This window comes from Malania oleifera, chromosome 4 (genome assembly GCF_029873635.1).
Source record: "Malania oleifera isolate guangnan ecotype guangnan chromosome 4, ASM2987363v1, whole genome shotgun sequence".
Classification (NCBI taxonomy): Eukaryota; Viridiplantae; Streptophyta; class Magnoliopsida; order Santalales; family Ximeniaceae; genus Malania; species Malania oleifera.
Genome location: NC_080420.1, coordinates 2636984 through 2657593, shown reverse-complemented (window position 1 = coordinate 2657593; position 20610 = coordinate 2636984). Strand labels below are relative to the sequence as shown.

The 20610-nt window shown below is 34.9% G+C and overlaps 1 protein-coding gene across 1 annotated transcript; it reads right to left on the bottom strand.

Moving 5' to 3' along the window:
* Positions 1-420: 420 nt before the first annotated feature.
* On the bottom strand, positions 421-20562 carry LOC131152873 (mitochondrial pyruvate carrier 4). The gene is made up of 5 exons (XM_058104806.1): positions 20424-20562; positions 19068-19166; positions 18779-18831; positions 1305-1378; positions 421-805 (listed from the first exon to the last, which is right to left on the bottom strand). Exons 1-5 carry the CDS (start codon positions 20476-20478, stop codon positions 760-762), a joined length of 327 nt encoding a protein of 108 aa, XP_057960789.1. The 5' UTR covers positions 20479-20562; the 3' UTR covers positions 421-759.
* Between the last annotated feature and the right edge of the window lie 48 nt (positions 20563-20610).

Sequence of the window (20610 nt, the reverse complement as noted above, 5' to 3'; positions counted from 1 at the left end):
GGTCATGCAGAAACACAAAAAGGTACAGACGAGCAAGCAGGCTGTAACAAAGAATTCCACGTATTGTTTACTCCAAACCATTCTTCTAGAAACTATCCTGATTATCAAAGGAAAAATGTCCATGCTTGAACACGACCATGTAAGAGTTCATCATCTTTACCAATCAATTTAAGTGTGAATTTTAATAATGTAATTTCACATGAACACAAATACAAATCCAAAGTTCAAGCTCCAAGCTCACAAATTCAAGATTTATGAAAAACTTTCTTCCATTTCAGTACTTCAAAGAGATAGAAAATGTGTCCAATTTATCAACTATAAAAGGCAATATTTGAGCTCCTTAACTCTCCTTTGGAGGGTAAAAAAAAAAATCCATGCACATGAACAAAGGCAGAGAGTGCAAAATTCAAGACAAATCTCTGAATGAATCCCTTAGGATGGTTTAACGAAGTCATTAATTTTCCTGGCTGAGTTGGGTCTTTATTGATGACAAATTGCCATAGCATGGTGGAAGTGGAAAAATAAACCACACAGGGAATTGAACAAAATTCTAACAATAGATTAACGAAACTGTTCAGCTACCCATTTTGAAAATGGTCGTGCCGCCACCATATTCACACTCCATCACTCAAACCATATTTAGCCTCTGTGAAGGGGGAAAAAGCTAATAATATGATTATGAACTTAATTCAAGGGAAGAAAGCAAATGGGGCCAACAAACCCCAGGATACAAAGGGAAGTTTATCAAGGCAATTGTCATCATTCCTTTGCAACAGCAGCTTCTGTGTCGGAAAGGTAATCGTGCCTGAAAATGTGACGAGTTCATAAAAAATCATATTACCAATAATTGACAATGAAGAAAAACAAAAATTGGAGAAAAAGACTATAGCAATCAATTTAATCAGCTATAGAACCCTAAACAACCACTGTGTAATCCAAAATGTTCAATTGGACTCGGTATATCTAGCTCTCTTCCATTGCTACTGTTAGGTATTGACAACAACCGCAAGCAGTAACCTCATGGTGAGGAAAGGCACTACAAGTGCCTTGGGAATGATAAATCCTTATAGCTTCAATCTTACTAGGTGCAAATGACTCCGTAGAGCCACCCCACCATGCGTGGGGGTAGCTGGTTTTAATTTGCAATCATGCCCTTCATTATAAATAAATAAATAAATAATTGATGATCAATGTTCTTTCTCACCAACTAAAATGTGGGATTACTTGATTACCAAGTTACGTCTGAAAACTATCACCAACTGACCAACATGAACAAAAAAAGAAAAGAAAACATTTAAGCTTACCGAATTTTACGTGAAAGTTGGTAGAGGCCGGTACCAGCCATTGCAACATTTACGCTGAAAAGATTCCAGTTCTTCTGCAATCCAGTAAGACAAACCAAGAATTAAAATCAACCATGTTCATCCCAGGGAAATTATAAGCAGAACCAAGATCAAAATAAAATCCTTCGCAAGTGCAAAATAGGTAGCAATACAGGACGGAAAAAGAAATGGGCTCCATATTTTTCCGCTTTTTCTATTTCCTTTGGGCAAGGTAAACAAATAAAGGAAAAAAAAAGAGTATACTAGTTCCTAAAAAAAGATGAGAAAGAAATAAGAGATCTCCTTCATAACAGAAGCAAGGGATGAAAAAAAAAAAAAAAAATACAAAGCAGCAACATGAAAAACAAGGACAAAGAAGGCATAAATGGTCCATAAGAAAGATGAGAGAAATCAAAGCACTATGGAAAGGTTACGTTTGGTCTGTGATATGTCAATAAATATTAGCATTTAATACAAAAAGAAAAAAGATGTATTGTAATCATAAAGAAATCTTAATCCATAACATAGAATAAACAAAGAATAACTGTCAATTAAAACAGATAAGGACCACAGAGGGATATACTGCACCACCACCCACACTGCAACCCCAGGATTCCCTTTTAATAAAAGTTTAAACTAGCCTTTCTCCTAAGAATTTTCAAGAGCCCCACATTATAAGTTCTTCTCGAAAGGCACACTGGTGCATACTCTAGATCAAGCAAAGAGCACTGATCAATCAAAGTTCTTACAAAAGCAACTAATATCCACATGACCTAGTTTCCCAAAAGGATACCATTATTGCTCAATCCAGCCAACTGGAGAAGCAATCTACTCACATGGAGGAATGAGCAGGACATCGTAGGAAAAATCTAATCAATCCACTGACAGCAGCTTGCTGACTCTCTAACCCCGGATAGTATATCCTGTACATAGAATCAGTAAATCACCTTTTTACACAATATTCTTTTGTGCTTTTTTCTGATAAATATTATTTTGGAAGATAATATGACATGCCATGACTTAGGAACTAAAAATTTATATGGATGCTCATCTAACCTCGCAGTTCAAGCACAACTTGCAGATCAGCAGCAAATGGATAATACCTTTGTGCCTTACTCTTCTCAATTTTGGCAACATCAGAGCTTGAAAACGGCATTCCAGAGGCCCTGCAGGTAAATATGTTTCTTCCAATAGTAATTCCCCAGTTTTGTTGGTGTCTCATAAAAACTTTGAGTCACCTTTGTCCCATAGGAAGTCAACCAAAGCAGAATCCAAAACTGTGGACCACTTAGATGATGAGAGAGAAAAACAGGCAGCTCAATATCTCCTGGATGAGCTGGGTTTGAAATGGGTGAATCCTAGAGGAGGGTGATGGGGTTGAGGTCTGGGAAGTCTAGCGAGAGGAGAAGGGCTAAGAAATTAAGGAGTAGGATAGATTGGTGCCATTGGCTAATTAGGACAAAGGAAGCAAGTCCTCAAGGGCCCTTAAGAGGGTGAAATACGATCCTCTCCCAAAATCTTAAAAAGGGCTAGGGGCGAGGGTAAGAAGAGGGGGTTAAGGAATTAGTAGAAAAGGATAGTCCTTATATTTTGTTTCTTCAAGAAACTAAATTGAAGTAGATACTTTCTTTTTCAGCAGAACATGACACTCTAGGAATGATTGGGTGGCTTTACCTTCTTTTGTGGTGCCTGTGGGTCAAATTGTGGCTTAGGACATGAGGGTGGGCTCATGGTTTAAAATAACAGCCGTTACGCGATACGTAACGGAAATCTAAGGCTCCGAAACCGATACGGGCTGATAATGCGGTTTGGAAAAAATTCACAGCCGTAACAGTCCGTAACGGCTGTTACCCAGTGTTACACTTCGTAACGGACCGTTACATGGCTGACAGCTTGCAGAAATCTAAATCCCTAAAGCAGGATTTCTGCTGCAGTGTTGCTTTCCCCCTCTCCCAACCACTCCTATGTCATTCAATCTAACTATCTAACATTCAAAGAGCAAACTGCAAAGTAAAAAACTTCCCCCGAAATTTTGTTGGCCGAAGTTAAATAAGAAGGCTTCACTTCTTCAAAGCCTGAGAGTGAGCAGATCTACTCATCTTCACAGCCTTGCAGGAATTGCAGACTTGCAGGCGACAGGTCTGCAGCAGCTCCGCCGCCTCTGCGAGTCGCCGATAGCTCTTCGGCAGTTCCCTCCGCCAGTAGTCGCCACTTGCCACCAGCCAGCCCTTCGATTTTGGCTTCGGAGCTTGGAGTCATCGGTCGTTCGTGCTTCGCTCCTTCGAGGCTTCAAGGCTCCTCTGAGTCCCCTTTCTCGGTCTTAGACTCTCTGCTCATCTCCAACGTATGAGATAAGCTTTAAAAAATCAGTCGACACTCAACACCCACTGCACTTAAGTCTTAAACTTTTCATTATGTTTTTTTTTTTTTTTTAAATTATATTTTGTTGTAAATTATGTATGTTAAATTGAATTAGAAAAAAAGTAATTTAATAGAGTAAAAAATTAGAAGTCAACAATAATTATGTAAAATAAAATTTTCTTAATTTATAAATATTTTAATTGTCTTACATTTTTTGGAAGGTAATTATGAAAATCTAATTCCATCACATATTTCCTGTTTATTAATATTTTTTAAGTTTTAAAACATCATTTTGACCTTAAATTTAAAATTAGGTAAAATAAATCTTTACATGATCTATTTTTTGTTTTTAGTTATCAAATAAAGTAAAAATTGATAACTTAATAAACAAAATTTTAACCTAATAGTTAATACATTAATAATTCTGATTTTTACTACTGGAATTTGTAGAAAAAAATTATTTTAATTCATATACTGAGAAAATGCTTAAAAAGTTAAATAGTCAATTTGTATTGTATGGATCTCTATTAGTGATGCTGTGATGTATATGAAAGTAGAGCAAAAGTCTTTTTCACATTTAAAATTACAATGTCAATTTCTTATAATTATAAATGAAAATATAATCAAGTTATAAAAAATAATGAAAATATCTTTTTAAAGATAAAGGAATATATATATTTTTGTAATAAAATATCTAATATTTTACAAATTTTTTATTTAAATATTTTAAATAAACATTACTTATTATATTTTATTTTTACTTAATAAGTATTTAAAATTAGAAGAATTATTTAGTACTTATTATTTAATATTTACTAAATTACTAATTGTATCATACCTATCATTTTTTAAGAAAGGTTGTGACTTGGTATTTTCTCTATGTTTTGTGTAGAGATCATCAAATTAAGTCTATCAATATGTCACGTGATAGAGGAAATGAGAACTTACCTAGTGAGGATATTGGATGACATTTTGGTATTGCGGTGGACGGTAATAGAAACGTTATTATGTGTAAGTTATGTGGGAAGATAATTAAAGGGGGCATTACACGCTTGAAACAACACTTGCACACAAAAAGGGTCAAGTAACTGGATGCTCAAATGTGACTACACAAGTAAGAGAACAAATGATGAAACATCTACAACAGTAAGCTGAGAAGAAAATAGAAAAACAAAAAAGGCAAGAAGAAGCAGAAGCCTTAATTAGAGGAGATTTTGAGAATTTGAGCGATGAAGATGACTTGGAGGAAGAAAGTATGAGATTTGCTCAACAAGAAAGCATAGGATCACAGTAATAATGAGAAAAGAGATAAAGATTTCGAGCAAGAACAACTGGAGGGGGTAATATTTATGAAGAGGGAGGTGGCTTTGGCAGTGGTGCTACCAGTGGTTTCAATAGAGCAGGAGCTCGATCTTATAGTGATTGAGAAGCTAGAGGTAGTGGACGACAATGGATCGATCCTGATGCCCCTGAAACTAGACTAAAAGCAATGGATCCTATTTTAGAAAGAAGCAAGAGTGCAAAACAACCAAAAATCAACACTAAGTTACTAAAAGGTTTAAGAAGTAAATTAGGAAAAATAATTGAAAAATTCTTAATTTATAATTGGATTCCAGCAAATGTAGCAGACTCTCTATTTATGCAACCTATGCTTGATATTGCTGCAGAGGTTGGAAAGGGGGTGAAGGGTCCATCACCCTATGAGATATCTAAAATTTATTTGGAGCAAGAGTATCAAGAAATGAAAAATTATATAACTTCTTTTGTTGGAATTTGAAAGGAGAAAGGTGTAACCCTTGTGTGTGATGGTTGGTGAGGACTAACTAGAAAACACATTATAAATTTTTTAGTATTGCGATAGAGGCACCGTGTTTCATAAATCAATTGATGCCTCTGATATGCCAAGCAGAACAGTTGAATATTATTTTAGGTAATTTTCTAATTTTAATTGTATATGCAAATAGTATTCTAGACTTGTATGTTTTTAATTAAATAGTAGTAATTATTGAATCTATAATTTCATTTCAGATTAATGGACGAGCTAGTTGAACAAATTGGAGAGGAGAATGTTGTCCAAGTAGTGATTAATAATGAAGCTGCAATGAAGGCAGGAGAAAAATTATTAATGCAGAAGAGGTCCATTCTCTATTGGACAGCATGTGCAACTTATTGCATGGACCTTATTCTTGATGATAGTGGTAAGAAAAGTAACATGAAGAAGGTCTTAGAAGATGCAAGAACAATAACCTCCTCTATTTACAACCACACATAGACAATGAATTTCATCATGAAATTCACAAATAATAGAGAGTTACTTCGCCCCGCCATCACTCGATTTGCCACCAACTTCATTGCTTTGGAGACTATTGTCAGGCATAAACAAGCATTAAGAGAAATGTTTACATCTGATGCTTGGAATAACTCAAAGTTTGGGATGGCAAAATCAGGCCCAGCATATGATTCGAAGAAGATTATCTTATGCAAAGAGTTTGGGCAAAAGGTTTCTGATATAATTAAAGTGCAAGAACCCTTAGTGAAAGTTCTTAAATTAGTTGATGGTGATGAAAAACTAACCATGGGTTTCATATACGAGACAATTGATAGGGCGAAGTTGACCATTCAAAAAGATTGCCGGTTTTACAAAGACTATTGGAAAACTATTGACAATCGGTGGAGTTTTCAGTTGCACCAAGTTTATACGCTGCTAGTAAGTGTAAATCAAATACAATTTCTTATTATTTTAACTTTTAAATTATGCATAGTTGCATTGCAAAACTATTGATTAATATGTTTCTAAATTTAATTGTAGGATGTTTTTTGAACCCACAATTTCTTTATGGTGCCCTACCCTCTCCTGAAGTTGCTAGAAAAGTCATGGATGGGTTAAAAAAGTGATAACCAAGTTGATACCTGATATAGATACTCAAATTCGGGTTATTAATCAAGTAAGTACTGGTTCCATTAAATTGAATAATGAATTGTTCTAGTATTTTGTAATACTTTCAAGAATAATTATTAATACATCTAATTAATTAATTATATTTCACAATCATCATTTTTTAGTTGTTGCTATATCGAGATAGGCAAGAGACTTTAGGAACCCCGTTGGCTCAAAGGATAGTGAAACAAACAAATCTTAGTAAATATAGGCTATATAGCTAAATAATGGATGAATGACTCTATTTTCTCTCTTTATGTTCAAATTTGACTTTTGAAATATAAGCTATACTGACATAAAACTCTTTTTAATTATTCATGCAACCGAATGGTGGATTCATTATGGCTTGTGAGCTCCTGAGCTCCAAAGAATAGCAATTAGAGTTCTTAGCCAAACCACATCAGCTTCGAACTGTGAGTGTAATTGGAGCACCTTTAGTCTCATCCATACGAAAATAAGAAATAGATTAAAGTACATGAGACTACAAAAACTTGTTTTCGTACATTACAACATGAGATTAAAGTTAAGACGTACAATGAGAAGAAGCTAACAAGAAATTGAAGAGGGTTTCAATCCTATCAATTTGGACTACATTTTCGAAGAAGATGATCCTTTAAGCCAATGGTTAGAGGAGAGAGAGACACCACTACTCGACGGTCAGGACAATTCAAATTGGTTAAATGAAGAAGTTGGTGGTACTATAGAAGGAGGTGATCAACCACCAATAAACGTGCATGATGATTTCAGTTCAAGCCCTGAATGTATACAAAGTGATGACAATCTTGGTTTGAGCCCACCAAGTGATGATGATGGTAATAGTGGTGCTTGAGCTAGGGTTGGAGGAGTGGTAGTGGTGGCAGCGGTGTAGAATATAATTATGGATATGACACAGGGACATCACTTGTAAGGGATATACATCCTCCTGATCGTTATGGATTACATGACATACCTGAAAATTATGACTTTGGTATTCCTCCAGGGAACCAATCTTCACAACCCAGGAGAAGGAGTGCTCGTGGTGACCCTAGTGATTTTGTTGAAGATTCATATGGTGTGGTTCGTAATTTTGGATACTTTAGTTTAGATGGTTCCTCATTACAATCATATGGATCTCATCCAGCATATCCACATTATGCATCTCATGACTCACGTTTTTATACTAATGGATTAGGAATCTCAGGATCTAGTGAGTCTTCTTCTACACACTATCCAGAGCCAGCCCTGGCCCCAACTTATGGACATTATTCAGGATATGGTCAAAGAGGAGATTATGCACCCCCTAAATCAGTTGGATTTTCACCACCAGTACATTTTCAAGAGCAACAATAAAATGATGTTGTTGGCCTTACAAGGTTTAACATCTTGTTTTGATGCTAACAAACAAGTAGAACTTAACATGTTTTGTTTAAGTGACGTATTTTCAGGACTCAATAATGAATGCAAGAATTCATGAAAGCTTATATTTCAAAGAAGGATGATCAATATGAAGCTTAAAGCATGGATTCAAAAATAGATTTAAAGATAAAACCTGAAGATCATGAGAGCATGAGGATTAAAGAGAACTTGATGAAAGCTTAAAGAAAGATGAAGCAAGCATAAAGACCTCAAGGAATTCAAGAATTGAAAATTTGAAAGAGTTTATAGGAAATTTCATGTAAGTATTTCAAATAAATTCAATATGGATACATGAAACTCTTAGGTTAATTTATTGGACCTAGATACCTTTTAACATACTTGGAAAATATTTTTATAAGGTCAAAAATTATTTCAGAAAGGTTAAAATCATTTTTGGAATGAAAAACACCAAAAAGAGGATTTTTCAAATGCTGTTAATTTTTCTACATCCGCATTGAGGTGCATTTTTCTCTATCAAAAATTCCTTATTTTAAAAAGTGTTCGCCATGAAAATTGTAAGATTTTCTCTTAGCTTTCGTTTGACACCAAGCTCGTCAAATTTGGAATTATACAGTAAAAGTTATGACCAAAAGACTGAAGGGTACTCGAAGCTGATAGCAATGTTGTGTTCCACCAGTAAACTACCTGAACCATGACAGATGCTTGGGTGGTCAAGCCAGGCGACTGGCTGTGTCCTGGCAGGCGACTACCACTCGAACAGAATTTAAAAAAACTCAACAAAAACATTTTTTAAATGGTTTGCTTGGGGCTCAAACTTTGTGAAAACTTGGGAAATACTCCAAGTCACTTAGGGATCAAGTTACATACCTTTTAAAGTCGCCTCAAAGATCATTGAATCAATATACCAAGAATTCAAATTTTACAAAAATTCAAAATCTCTCTCAATTGCTCTCAAATTCTCAAGGCTTTCTCTTGCTTTCAACTTGCACGAATTTAACTGAGTTTTTGCAGATCTTCTTCCACCAGAATTGTACTACAAATTTTAAATCTTTCAATCATTGAAAGAATTAATCGGTGATATACTTCCTTGAGCTTCAAGTTAATTTCCATATTGTTATTTACTTTGAAGTATATTAAAGTTCTGAATTGTTGCACTAATCAGCTCTTTTAGGAGCAAATTCTTTGTACACAAATATTTGATTTGTATCTTGTAGATTGACGATTCCAAGGGTTGTTTGGATCGTTGGCTAAGCAAGGGGATATTGCTTAGAGAGGCGAACTCTAGCCTAGTTAAGGAGTGACCGAACGAGGGGCCATCGTTTGGAGAAGGCGGGCTCTAGCCTTAACCAAGGAGTGTTGTAAAGGTTTGTTCCGCCCGTTAAAGGAACAGGTTTAGTGAATCCTTTGGTGGTTTACCAAAGGCGAGGACATAGGCTGGGTATAAGCCGAACCTCGTAAAAATCTCCGTCTCACTCTTTCTTTCCCTACTCTTTATTTTCAGTACATATTTAAATTGCACGGATGATTTAAATTGAAAATCATATATACTACGTATATTTGGGAATCAAGTAAACTTAAAGTTTAATTTTGATTTGGGTTGCGGAAACCGAAAGGGAGTACGTTGGTTAAACCATATCTTGCGGAAACTATACGGGAGTACGTTATTTGGTTAACATCCGAAAGATAAATTAACTGAGAGTTTAGTTGAGTTTTGAATATTGAGAAGAGTGTAGATATTGTGTTGATTGGATGTTATATTGCACATCATATTGAAGAAGCAAAACCATCAATATAGGGCTTTATATCAGCAAGTACAAATTTCATATATACAGGGCTCTTAAACAAACAAACTATTTTAAGTGCTTACATTGCCAAAGTGGTGTATGTGTTAATTTTGGTTTGATTGTTTACTTTTAATTTGTGATTGATTGATTGGCTTGACTATTTGGTTGAATGATTGATTAGTTGTTTGGCTAAGCAATAATATTGTTGATTGGATAAAAGAATCTAAGTTCTTTTGTGATTAAAGAGTTAAACAAACAAGTTAAGAATTGTTTAAAAGAAATAAAAGAAGTTTAAGAATTATCAAAAGGAATTAAAAGAAAGTTTTAAAATCCAATTCACCCCCCCTCTTGGGACTACACCTTACTTTTGAGACGCAAACTTGGGTTTATTTAGCTATGTATTTCCACGAGGATGGGGAGATAATTTTCAATCTCAATCTCAAGATACAGATGCAAATTATGAAGACCCTCCACGTCATTCTTTTTGGTGGTGACATGTGTTATGTTATAAATTTGTAATATTGTATTCATGTATTTTCAACTATTTATTGATATTTGATATTAATCACTTTTTAAATTCATGTATGTGTAATGTATATATTGAGTATTGAGTCTATTGATTCATTTTCAGTAACTTTATGACTTTAATTAATTGATTCTTCATTTTAATTACATTTCTACATCTTTTTACTCATTAAAGTAATGTAAATTATAAAAAAATATGCTTTTTTTTTTTTTTTGTAAACAACGCACCAAATTAGTATAAAAATCATAATGCCTATTAAAAAGCATTTGTAGGTTGAATGCAAGCCTTCAAAATTCATTAAAAATCATGTATTAATGGATTTCATGCTTATTTTTTGATTTTGGCATGGTTGTGCATGTGTGAAAAAAATTCACGACCATTACGCCCGCTTCCTGTTACGTAACACCCGCATCTCCTGTGACCTGCGACACCCACAACCATTACGCAACGTTACCCGCGACCGCAATTTCGAACCATGCGTGGGCTTCATTATATATTCCTCAAGAGGCCTTTCTCCTTGTCGGTCTTCTTAGATGTTAGAGGGGTCGGGGAGTGGTTGTTCACGCTAGTTTATGGTTTGAACTCATCATCCTTGAGAAACTCCTTCTGGAACGAGTTAGTCGCTGTTTTTGGTCTTTATAGTCTGGGTTGGGTCCCCGAGAGACGGGGGTGTTGAATTTTATTCAATGTTTTAGAGATAAATTAAGGGATTTGAGGATCTCTATGAGTATGAGGAAGCTTGATTTTCTTATCCAGGATTGCGGGCTTAGGGACATCCTTTTAAGTAATGGCCGCTGTACCTGGTAGGCATAATGAGTGTTGGCCTAACAAGCCTTGATCTCGTTTTGACAGTAACAAATCAATGTTAGTTAACATGGTTGTTTGAGTTAAATTTTAGGGTTTAAGTGTTGTTATAAAATCAAGTGGATATACTTGAAGAGCTTGAATGAAAATCACACTAAAAGCTATGAGCCATGATGAACTTTAAGTTTCAAGTCATGAGGGGTATGAAGATTATTAAAGATTCACTTAAAGCTCAAAAGAATGTCAGAAGCTTCATCACATGATGACTTAGGAACTTAGATAGATTTATCATGTGAAAGTCTCATGTAAGTACTTCAAATTTCAACATTGATGATTGAAGCTCCTAGGATATATCATGGACTTAGAGAACGCATGGAAAATATTTTCTTAAAGTCCAAATTAAGTTTTCCAAAGTATGAATTTAAGTTTGGAACCAAAACATTGAAAAACAAAGTGTTGCTGAAGGGTCAGGAGACTAATGATATTTCAACAGGCGACTGAAGTGCTACTAACTTCAAAAACATGCAAACAGAATAGGCACAACCGATTGACCTACTCGGACCAGTCGACTGACCCCATTTTAACTTTCAGAATGCGCTACTTTTAAATAAACCTAGGCGACTGACCCTTCGAGTCCAGTCGATTGATGTATATGTTTAAACGATTAACATCATTGATCTTTTTTCCAAAACTTGCATGATTGGTTTCCAAATTGAGAGAAAATTTGAGGGAAACTTTTTGAAACCCTAGTGCACTATTTAAACTTAATATTCTCGCACATTAGGGTAAGAAGAGAGAATGGCATGACACACATTCTTTCATAACTTTCTGGTTATACTGCTGGGATATTTTTCTGAAGAGGCTGTTGTGTTCTTGCTGCAAACTCACGAAACTCTGATATGATCTTTCGAAACTCACTCTTTAATCAAATTTCTGGTGATATACTTTCGAGCTTCAACTTCTATATTGTTTTATTTGAAGTATTGTGATTCTAACGTGTACTAATATGCTCTATTGAGAAGTATTCTTTTGTACAAGCAATCTTGCTTTGTTTGTGTTGTTTTTGAAGATTCAAGGATTTTGAATCGATGCCTAGCGAGAGGGGTCTTCTCGTTAGAGAGGCGAACTCCACCTTGAATGGAGAGAGGTTTACTTCACTTGGTAACGAAGTGGTAAATGAATCCTCATAGTGGGTTGCTTGAGGCAAGGACATAGACTACGGCCGAAACTTGTAAAAAATACGGTGTTCAGCTCTTCTTCCCCTACTCTTTTAATTTTTGCAAGATATAACCTGCGTGTATGTTTTAATCTCATTGAGTACTCGCTGAATATTTGATGACGTGCTGAATATTTGAGAACTTGCTGAAAAGAGAAATCTTACTGCGTATTGTGAACTTGTTGAATATTGGAACTCGCTGAACCTAAGTTTTGGTTGTGATTATATATCACATGTATGATTGAATTGTTAAACTAAAAATTCAGACAAGCTTATAACTCTGAATTCGTGATTAAATAAGTTGAGGTAAAATAGTTGTAATTGATTTTCTAATTAAAGATTAAGTGCTAAAATAAAAACAACTTGACTTACTGAAATTATTTTTAAGGAAATCATTGTCTATTGTTGATCTTGATATTGATTATACTATTAAAGCATAAAATGCAAGATATTCAAGGTTGAATCGCTGGATTTGTTTTCTTGAATACATCATTGAGAATTGCTGAAAATTAAACTCTGAAAAATTGATTAACTGAATTTCTTGAAGTTTGATTTTGTCTTATACATTTGGATTTCATATACAAATTCATATTCATATCTAGGACTCCTTATTGGTATAGTACGGTCGCTGCTTAGATATCTTGTTTGTATAATTAGTGAAGTTTAACTAAGGGTTAAAGTAAATAGAAATTCCGCAAATAAATTTTTAATAACCAAATTCACCCCCCTCTTGGGAATACATCCTAATTTCAAGGAGATAGACATTCTTCCTCTCATATTGGTAGATTCCTGCTCACCAATATGTGAAAAGACACTTTTCCACATTTAGTGCAGGGAATTCTGCCTAGACCTTCCTCTAACCACTGCTCTCTGCCCCTTGAGTCCAACATGATTCAATGGGCCCACTCCTGTCGGTTTCATGAATATGTGGTTGACACATCCTTCCTTTCAGAAGTGCATGAGAAAATGGTGGGGTGAGTGTCAGGTTCAGGGTTGGAAGGGATATAAATTAATGAAAAAACTGAAACAAATCAAGGAAAAGGCGAAACAATGGAATAAAGTGATCTTTGGAATATAAGAGACGATAAACATCTTCTTAGAAATTATTAGGTTGGATAGACTTAAGGAGTGAACTTTTATTTATATAAGGAGGCTAGGGCAAGGAGATCTTCTTTCTACAATGAGTTAGCGGTGCTCTTTTTGAGCGAGGACTTGAGTTGGAGTAAAAAAGCGAAGGTGAAATGGGTCAATGAGAGGGATCACAACATTGGCTTTTTCCATAAGGTGGAGTGCAAAAGAAGTAGGAAAAGCCTTATCAAAGAATTAGATGCACAATCAAGGATTTTGGTGAGGGGGCACTCTCAGATTGGGGATGAGATTACCAGCTTCTATAAACAATTGTTTTATGAGGAGCTTTTGAACATATTGATGGTGGTGGATTACGATTGGAGCCTTATTGAGGAGGGTTCTTCTTAGTGGGTTGAGAAGCCTTTCAAAGCCAAAGAAATTAAGAACACAATATTTAAGATGAGTAGAGATAAGGTCTAGAATCAATGGGTTCACAATGGAATTTTCCTAAGAGAATTGGGAGGTTGACATCTCGAAGTTTTTTGAGAAGCTTCATTTGAATGGGGGCTGGGTAATAGTGTGAATTCTATCTTCTTCGCTCTAATCCCCAAGAAGGAGAGATCTATTAGCCTTGTCACTAGGATCTACAAGATTCTCTCCAAGGTCTCAGCTCATAGATCTAGAGAGATCTTCGGGGATACAACAACCATGGCTTTATTGGTGTTTATTCGAGACAGAAAAATTTTAGCCATCGTGCTTGTCGGTAACAAGGTGGTTGGGGATGTGAGGAGGAGGGGGAGGAGGGAGTTGTTGCTTATGCTAGATTTGGAAAAGCCTATGAAACGGTAAATTAGGTCTTCTTGGATAAATCAATGTGGACAAAAAGTTTTGAGGATGGAGAAGTGGATCAGAGGTTGCTTGAGCTCAACCAATGTGTTAGCTATCGTCTATGGTCAACCTAGAGGTGGTTTAGAGCAAGTCAGGAGCTTAGACAAATGGACCCATTGTCTCCTTTTCTATTAGCACTAGTGGTGGGCACCTTAAGTAGGATGCCCATGCGTGCTCAAGGTTTGGAGGCGATTAGAAGCCTTTTTGTGGGGAGGGTGGAAGTGGAGGTGTCCTCCAGTTGGCAAAAGACACCATGTTGTTTCTTAAGAGCAATGTTGCTAAATTTTGTAAGGTTTGAAGGCGGCATATAAACCAGGGAAAGTAAGAGAGTTAGTTGGGAGGTTGTTAGAAAACTCAAAACTGATAGGATACTAGGGCTTGGAAATGCGGTATTCGAAGACATCACCCTAATTGGTAAATGGTTGTGAAGGTTTCTTTTGGAAGCAAGCTCCCAATGGCACAAGGTCATCAAAAGTACATACAAGCTCCATCAAATTGGGTGGGGACTCAAGGAAGTGCCATTATTTCTTATGCTTGCCCTTAGTTTATGTCCCAAATAGCATATCAATTCTTGTTACCCAATTCAAAGTAAGAAAAAAGAATCAAGGTTTGCTTTCAGGAGCATGTTTGGGCAGGTGAGGATTCTTTGGAGTTGAAGGTGTCTCGATTGTTTAAGCTCTTTTCTCCCCTAAAATGCACCTATTAGCTCTTTTTTTTCTTCAGGGGAGGGCTCTCTCTTGTAAGATTTCCATTTCTTTAAGAATCTCAGTGAAGGAGATATTGACGAACTTACCACTTGGTTACGCGTGTTGGACTACTTTGCTCCCTCCAATACAGAGGAAGAGAAATTGGGAGGGTGATTCTTCGGGGCTATTCTCTTCAAATTCATTTTTCTCACATCTCCTAAAAAACCCCTTCCACCAATTTTTTTCCCTTGGAGCCATATCCTTGAAAGGCTCAGGTTCCTTCAAATATTCAGGCCCTCACCTAGATTGTGATTTTTTATTTTTTATTTTTAATAGAAAAAAGAATCTATTAATGAAAAGCATAATTACAAAGAATGAAGGATAAGAAATCCTCTAGGTAAAACTGAAAACAACAAAGAAGCACAATTATAAGCATGGCATGCTAGAAATAATAAGGCCTTACATGTCTCACAGTCCCGACATGTGCTTGATGAGTGGCAAGTCCAATGAAATGAATGCTCACCTTTTTCTTCATTGTAAGGTGGCAACATATTTTTGGAATGCTCTCCTCTTATCTCATAGAAGCTTGGGTGGCGCCTCAGAGCATGAGAGATCTCCTGCTCATGAATTATTGAGGTTTTGGATCAAGAAGAAACGACTGCCTTTTAAGGACGGGGCAATTTTTACTATTGCATGGTCTCTTTGGCATGAGAGGAATATGAGAGACTTTTAAGGACTGCTCAATTTGTCCATGTTTATCATGGGATAGTGGAAACTTGTTTTTTGTTGTAGATCATTGCTCTTTGAGGACACCTTGTGCTCATCCTATTGTATTTTGTTTCAATTCTTTTTTCTCTCATCCAAAAAAAGCAATTCAAGTGCTTGTGAGAAGCAACACCTGCCCCACTTAAAAAAAAAAAATTATATATATAATAATAATAACAATAAAGAATAGTAAAGAAAAAGAAAACATGTTGGGATGATTTTCCTAAAAATTATTTTTAAAACTAAAGAGTCTCTCCCTCTCTCTCTCTCTCTCTCTCTCTCTCTCTCTCTCTCTCTCACACACACACACACACACACGTAATACTTTCTGCAAAACAAAGAAATCTATATCTATTATGTATGTCATATAAAAGTACAAATAATGTAAATTATTTATGGACAAAAATATCCTTATCCTATAAAAAATTCCAAAAAAGATTGAATTTTCACTTACATTAGAAAAAAATTGCACTTAAAACCATGGTTTTAAATAAAGGCTACGACTGTTACATAACGATTTTTTGGGTTACCGATACCGTTACACATTGCGAAATTAGTGGGAAGAAAAATCACGGCCATAGCAGCCGTTACGAACCGCGACCGTTACGTAAAGGCTGCTATGGCTATTACATAATCGCTACAGGACTGTTACACCAAAAAATTATTTTATCTTTTACTTTTTTTTTTTCTCACTTTTTCCCTCTCTTTCATATATCGTTCTCAATATACCTAGTGGCAAGAGGGGGAAAAGATTATAATGAGGATGACAATGATACAAAATTTAATATTTCTTTAAATACTCACAATAGATGCATTAATTAACAATTTGAAAACACTAACTTGTTAGGAAAATATTTTATTTTGATAATATTAGTAATGTAATATTTATGTTCTATATTTTTCAACTTCAACCTTCTTTCTTTTCTAACTATTTTATATTTGTATTATTCGTATGTCTTATGTGTCTAATAGATTAATGGAGTGTATAATGTATTTTTTTTTATTAATTAATTTAGCACACATAAGAATTTATCACAAATAAGAACAATGAGAAGTATAAATACGCGCAGACGTAATTTTTCTATCAATGGTGGTTTAAAACAAATGTAAACTTGTTGCCCTTAGCAAATAACTTAGTTACACGAACTAAATGATCCAAAATACACTAGAACTACTTCTAAGAAGGGCTAAAAGCTTAAAACATGTAAGTACACTAATATGCATAAGGTTGTGCGTGCTTCAAAAAAATTCATGGTCATTACACCCACTTCCCGTTAGGTAACATCCGCTACTCCCACTTCCCGTTACACCCATTACCGTTACGTTATGCTACCCGCTACCATGATTTAAAACTATGCTTAAAACATTATTTCAAAAAGATTAAGATTTAACTGGAAAAACATTTTATATGGCTTCGATTTGCTTCTTATATGAATCCAAAAGGGCAACATTTGCACTGATTAATTTTCACTCTAAAAGTGCCATGGATGTATAATGTCTAAACTTGAACAAAAATTTAATAGCTATATTTAATACTTGCTATCAATCAAATGTTAGCTATACCAAAAGGTCCAAAATGAATGTCTATTTGTTTGAAAAGAAAAAATGGAAGCAACAATATTACAAGTGTGGATTATAGTAGATCTATAATGAACAGATGCAGATTAAGTGAACCCCTTTGGCATCTTATAGAACTATAGGAAAATGTCTAATATAATTGATAATCTCAGATGAATAATGAATGTGACTTCTAAAAGATACATATCACGAACAAATCATATACCTAGAAACATTCTTTAGAAAACAAATGCAAAATTTGTCTGAAATTAGAATGAACTCAATAATCAACTGTTAAGTAAACAAAACATAAACTAAAAATTTTAGTTAACAAATCGCAGTGTACACAGAAATCACAAAAAAAATCGTCTTTTAGACAATAGTACCCTTGACCTTTCAAAATAGCTTACACCTCTACCTCTCACATAACGATCTATTACTAATAGGCTCTTATATTTATGCATGCGTCACATGATAAGAACTGACATCACTTGAAAAGATAGATAAAAATTACTTGTGCTTATTATATAACATTTTTATAAAAAAATTATTTTAAAGAATAATTGGATATGTTGGTAAATATATTATAATTAAATATCAAATCAAAACAATCAAGTGTAAGGTATCGTCCACTTGTTTAAAATATTACTTAATTATATCATTAAATTTAGATTTTTAATTCTAAATTTAGGTAAAAAAAAAATATCTTTCTAGGATTTCAATTTCAAAAAATATAATTCATTAGTATTATATGCTATAAGTATTATACTCTAGTTATTGCAATGCAATATCAGCTTGCATAAATAACTTTGAGTACTCATATTTAGATTTACAGCCTTAATCATGACAATGTATTATCATTTATCAATCTTTTAAAATTTTAGTTTTACTAGAAATCATCTAAATATAACTTTTAGTTATTATTCCAAAAAATAAATAGCTTAAATAAATCTACTCAATATCATTCACTTGCAATCATGTGGCAATGCTGACGCATGTAACATTAACATAAAGTGAAGAGTGAAATTAAATTTATTTTGAAGGAGAAAGGGAAAGGTGTATTAATGGTTTTGTAAAGTGTAAACATAAGAATTTGCATGTCAAATTAGGTGAGAAGTTTTGTGCTAACAATTGCCACACAGTAAAAATGAAATTAAGATGTCTTCTCTCTTATCCTTACCAAAGACAAAGGAAACAAAATTGAAATCTAGATCCCATGACTATAGTGAGAAAATCAACCACCTAAACAATGAACTCAGAGGCTTGGATAATACCCTTCTAAAAATATCATAGAGCTAGAGCCAACAAGTAAAACTTGTACAGCCATATGCTTATAGCATCAAATGGATGATAAGCACAAATTAAAAACAGCCAGCAGGAAAAAAACCACAGAAACTATGAACCAAATTCTTATACAAAAATTACACCGAGCTATATAACAGTATCATGTGCAATTGATAAAAAAACTTCTTTGATTAAAGCCAGGCAATCACATAGTTAAACTTACCGGAGTAATTACAGTACTGTAGCGTGTCCAGATTACACCAGTGCATGTAACCGCTGGGTGACAAAAGTAAGAATCGTGAAAACAAACAGCGACTCATTTTAGGATTAAATGATGAAATATGGATAAATAAATCTGACAAAGCTAAGAAAAGACCACCAAAAAAATAACATCTTTGAACTTCATTACCCATCTATATATGTATAAATATTCTACATGCATTGAAGGGTGGGAAATGCATATACATCTATACTTATGTTGCAGTTTACAAGATTGTAAAAAAAGAACTTACCAATTTGCTGAGGATACGAAAGTTTTTCGGGTGGTTTAGAGAAGTCGGCAATATTAGCTATGCTGATGCCCCATTTAAAAGTTGGTGCCCAAAAGTGAACTGCAATACAGATTTAATCAGGCATACAATAGCTAACCACTGGAAATATTGATATCAAACAAATCTGTTGTGTGTGTATGTGTATTATGACAAAAGGAAAACAGTGTTCCACTAAACCACTTGGCTTTCAATGCTTTAAGCATTTAAATAGAACCATGTTTGATGGCATCAAAGAAAAGTAATCAGAAGTTTAGGGCATCCTAAGGCCCAGCAGCAATTTCACCATATAATTGTTTGTTTTGTTTGCAAATGATGTCCAGCCACACACATCGAAACGCAAATGGAACTGTTTCATTAGCATTTTGGAAGAACGTCTCTAGTTTCCGTGCAGTTTATGCAGTCTAAGCACCTGCAAGAAGAGAGAGAGAGAGAGAGAGAGAGAGAGAGTTTTGTGATCTCCTAATCAATTTCTTAAACCTCAATTCAACAGAAGAAATCCTATCCCAACTATTCAGTCTGCTGCATGAATTGCTTTTCACCATTTTGCTCTATTTCATTCCCTTTCTATTTTCCTAATCATTACCTCCTCTTCGCTTCTCACAAACAAGTTCTTTCCAATAATCACTCAATATTGATGCAGTCATGAATCTATATCCCCCCATGACCAAACCATATCATTCGAACTAATTACCAAAGAAGATTTAAAATAAATGTTATTCTACCTACCCATTTAATCCTCTATTCAGCATGACCCCCAACTCCTCAAAATTGACATGATTTTTAATTCCATAATTTCATTTCCATCCGAAATTCATTATACTTAATTCAAAATATCCCATCCCCTTGATGCATTTGCAAGTATTGGGTTCCTCAAAGCTTCATCAGGACCTCGAAATAGTAATGAATGCAACGGGTAATCCCAGTATCGTCATTTCCATTCCTAGGATATGAAAATAATTCACTCCAACTCAAGTTTTTGGATCACTCGAGCAAGAATCTGAATCATTAGAATGGACAAGGTATTTCCTTTCTTGCCATCATAACAAAAAGATGAATATTAATTCCTCCCACCAGCTGAAAACCTACAACCAGGACTCATGTGCCGGGCACTCCCATTGTTCCGCTACTGAGTTGGAAATCGAAAACCTAGGGCTACCAACTTCCGATGATTTTACCACGAAAACCAGACGAACAAGTGAATATTGGCTAATGAATGATTCAGACAAATAATTACGCAGATTAAAAACACAATTACACATGTAAAATAATAACACAAATACGATACACAGAATAAACAACGAACGAATGTCAGCTTACTCGTCTTAGGACCGGCCGGGTGGTTCCAGAATGCTTGGAGCTTCGAAGCCGCCATGACCGTAAACACTCTCTCTCTCTCTTTCTCCTTCCTCTCTCTCTCTGTCTCTCTCTCTGTGACGATCTGGTGTGTCTGACTTGCAGGTCCCTCCACGGTTTGAAGCCGGCATATAAACCGGGTTCGGGTTGT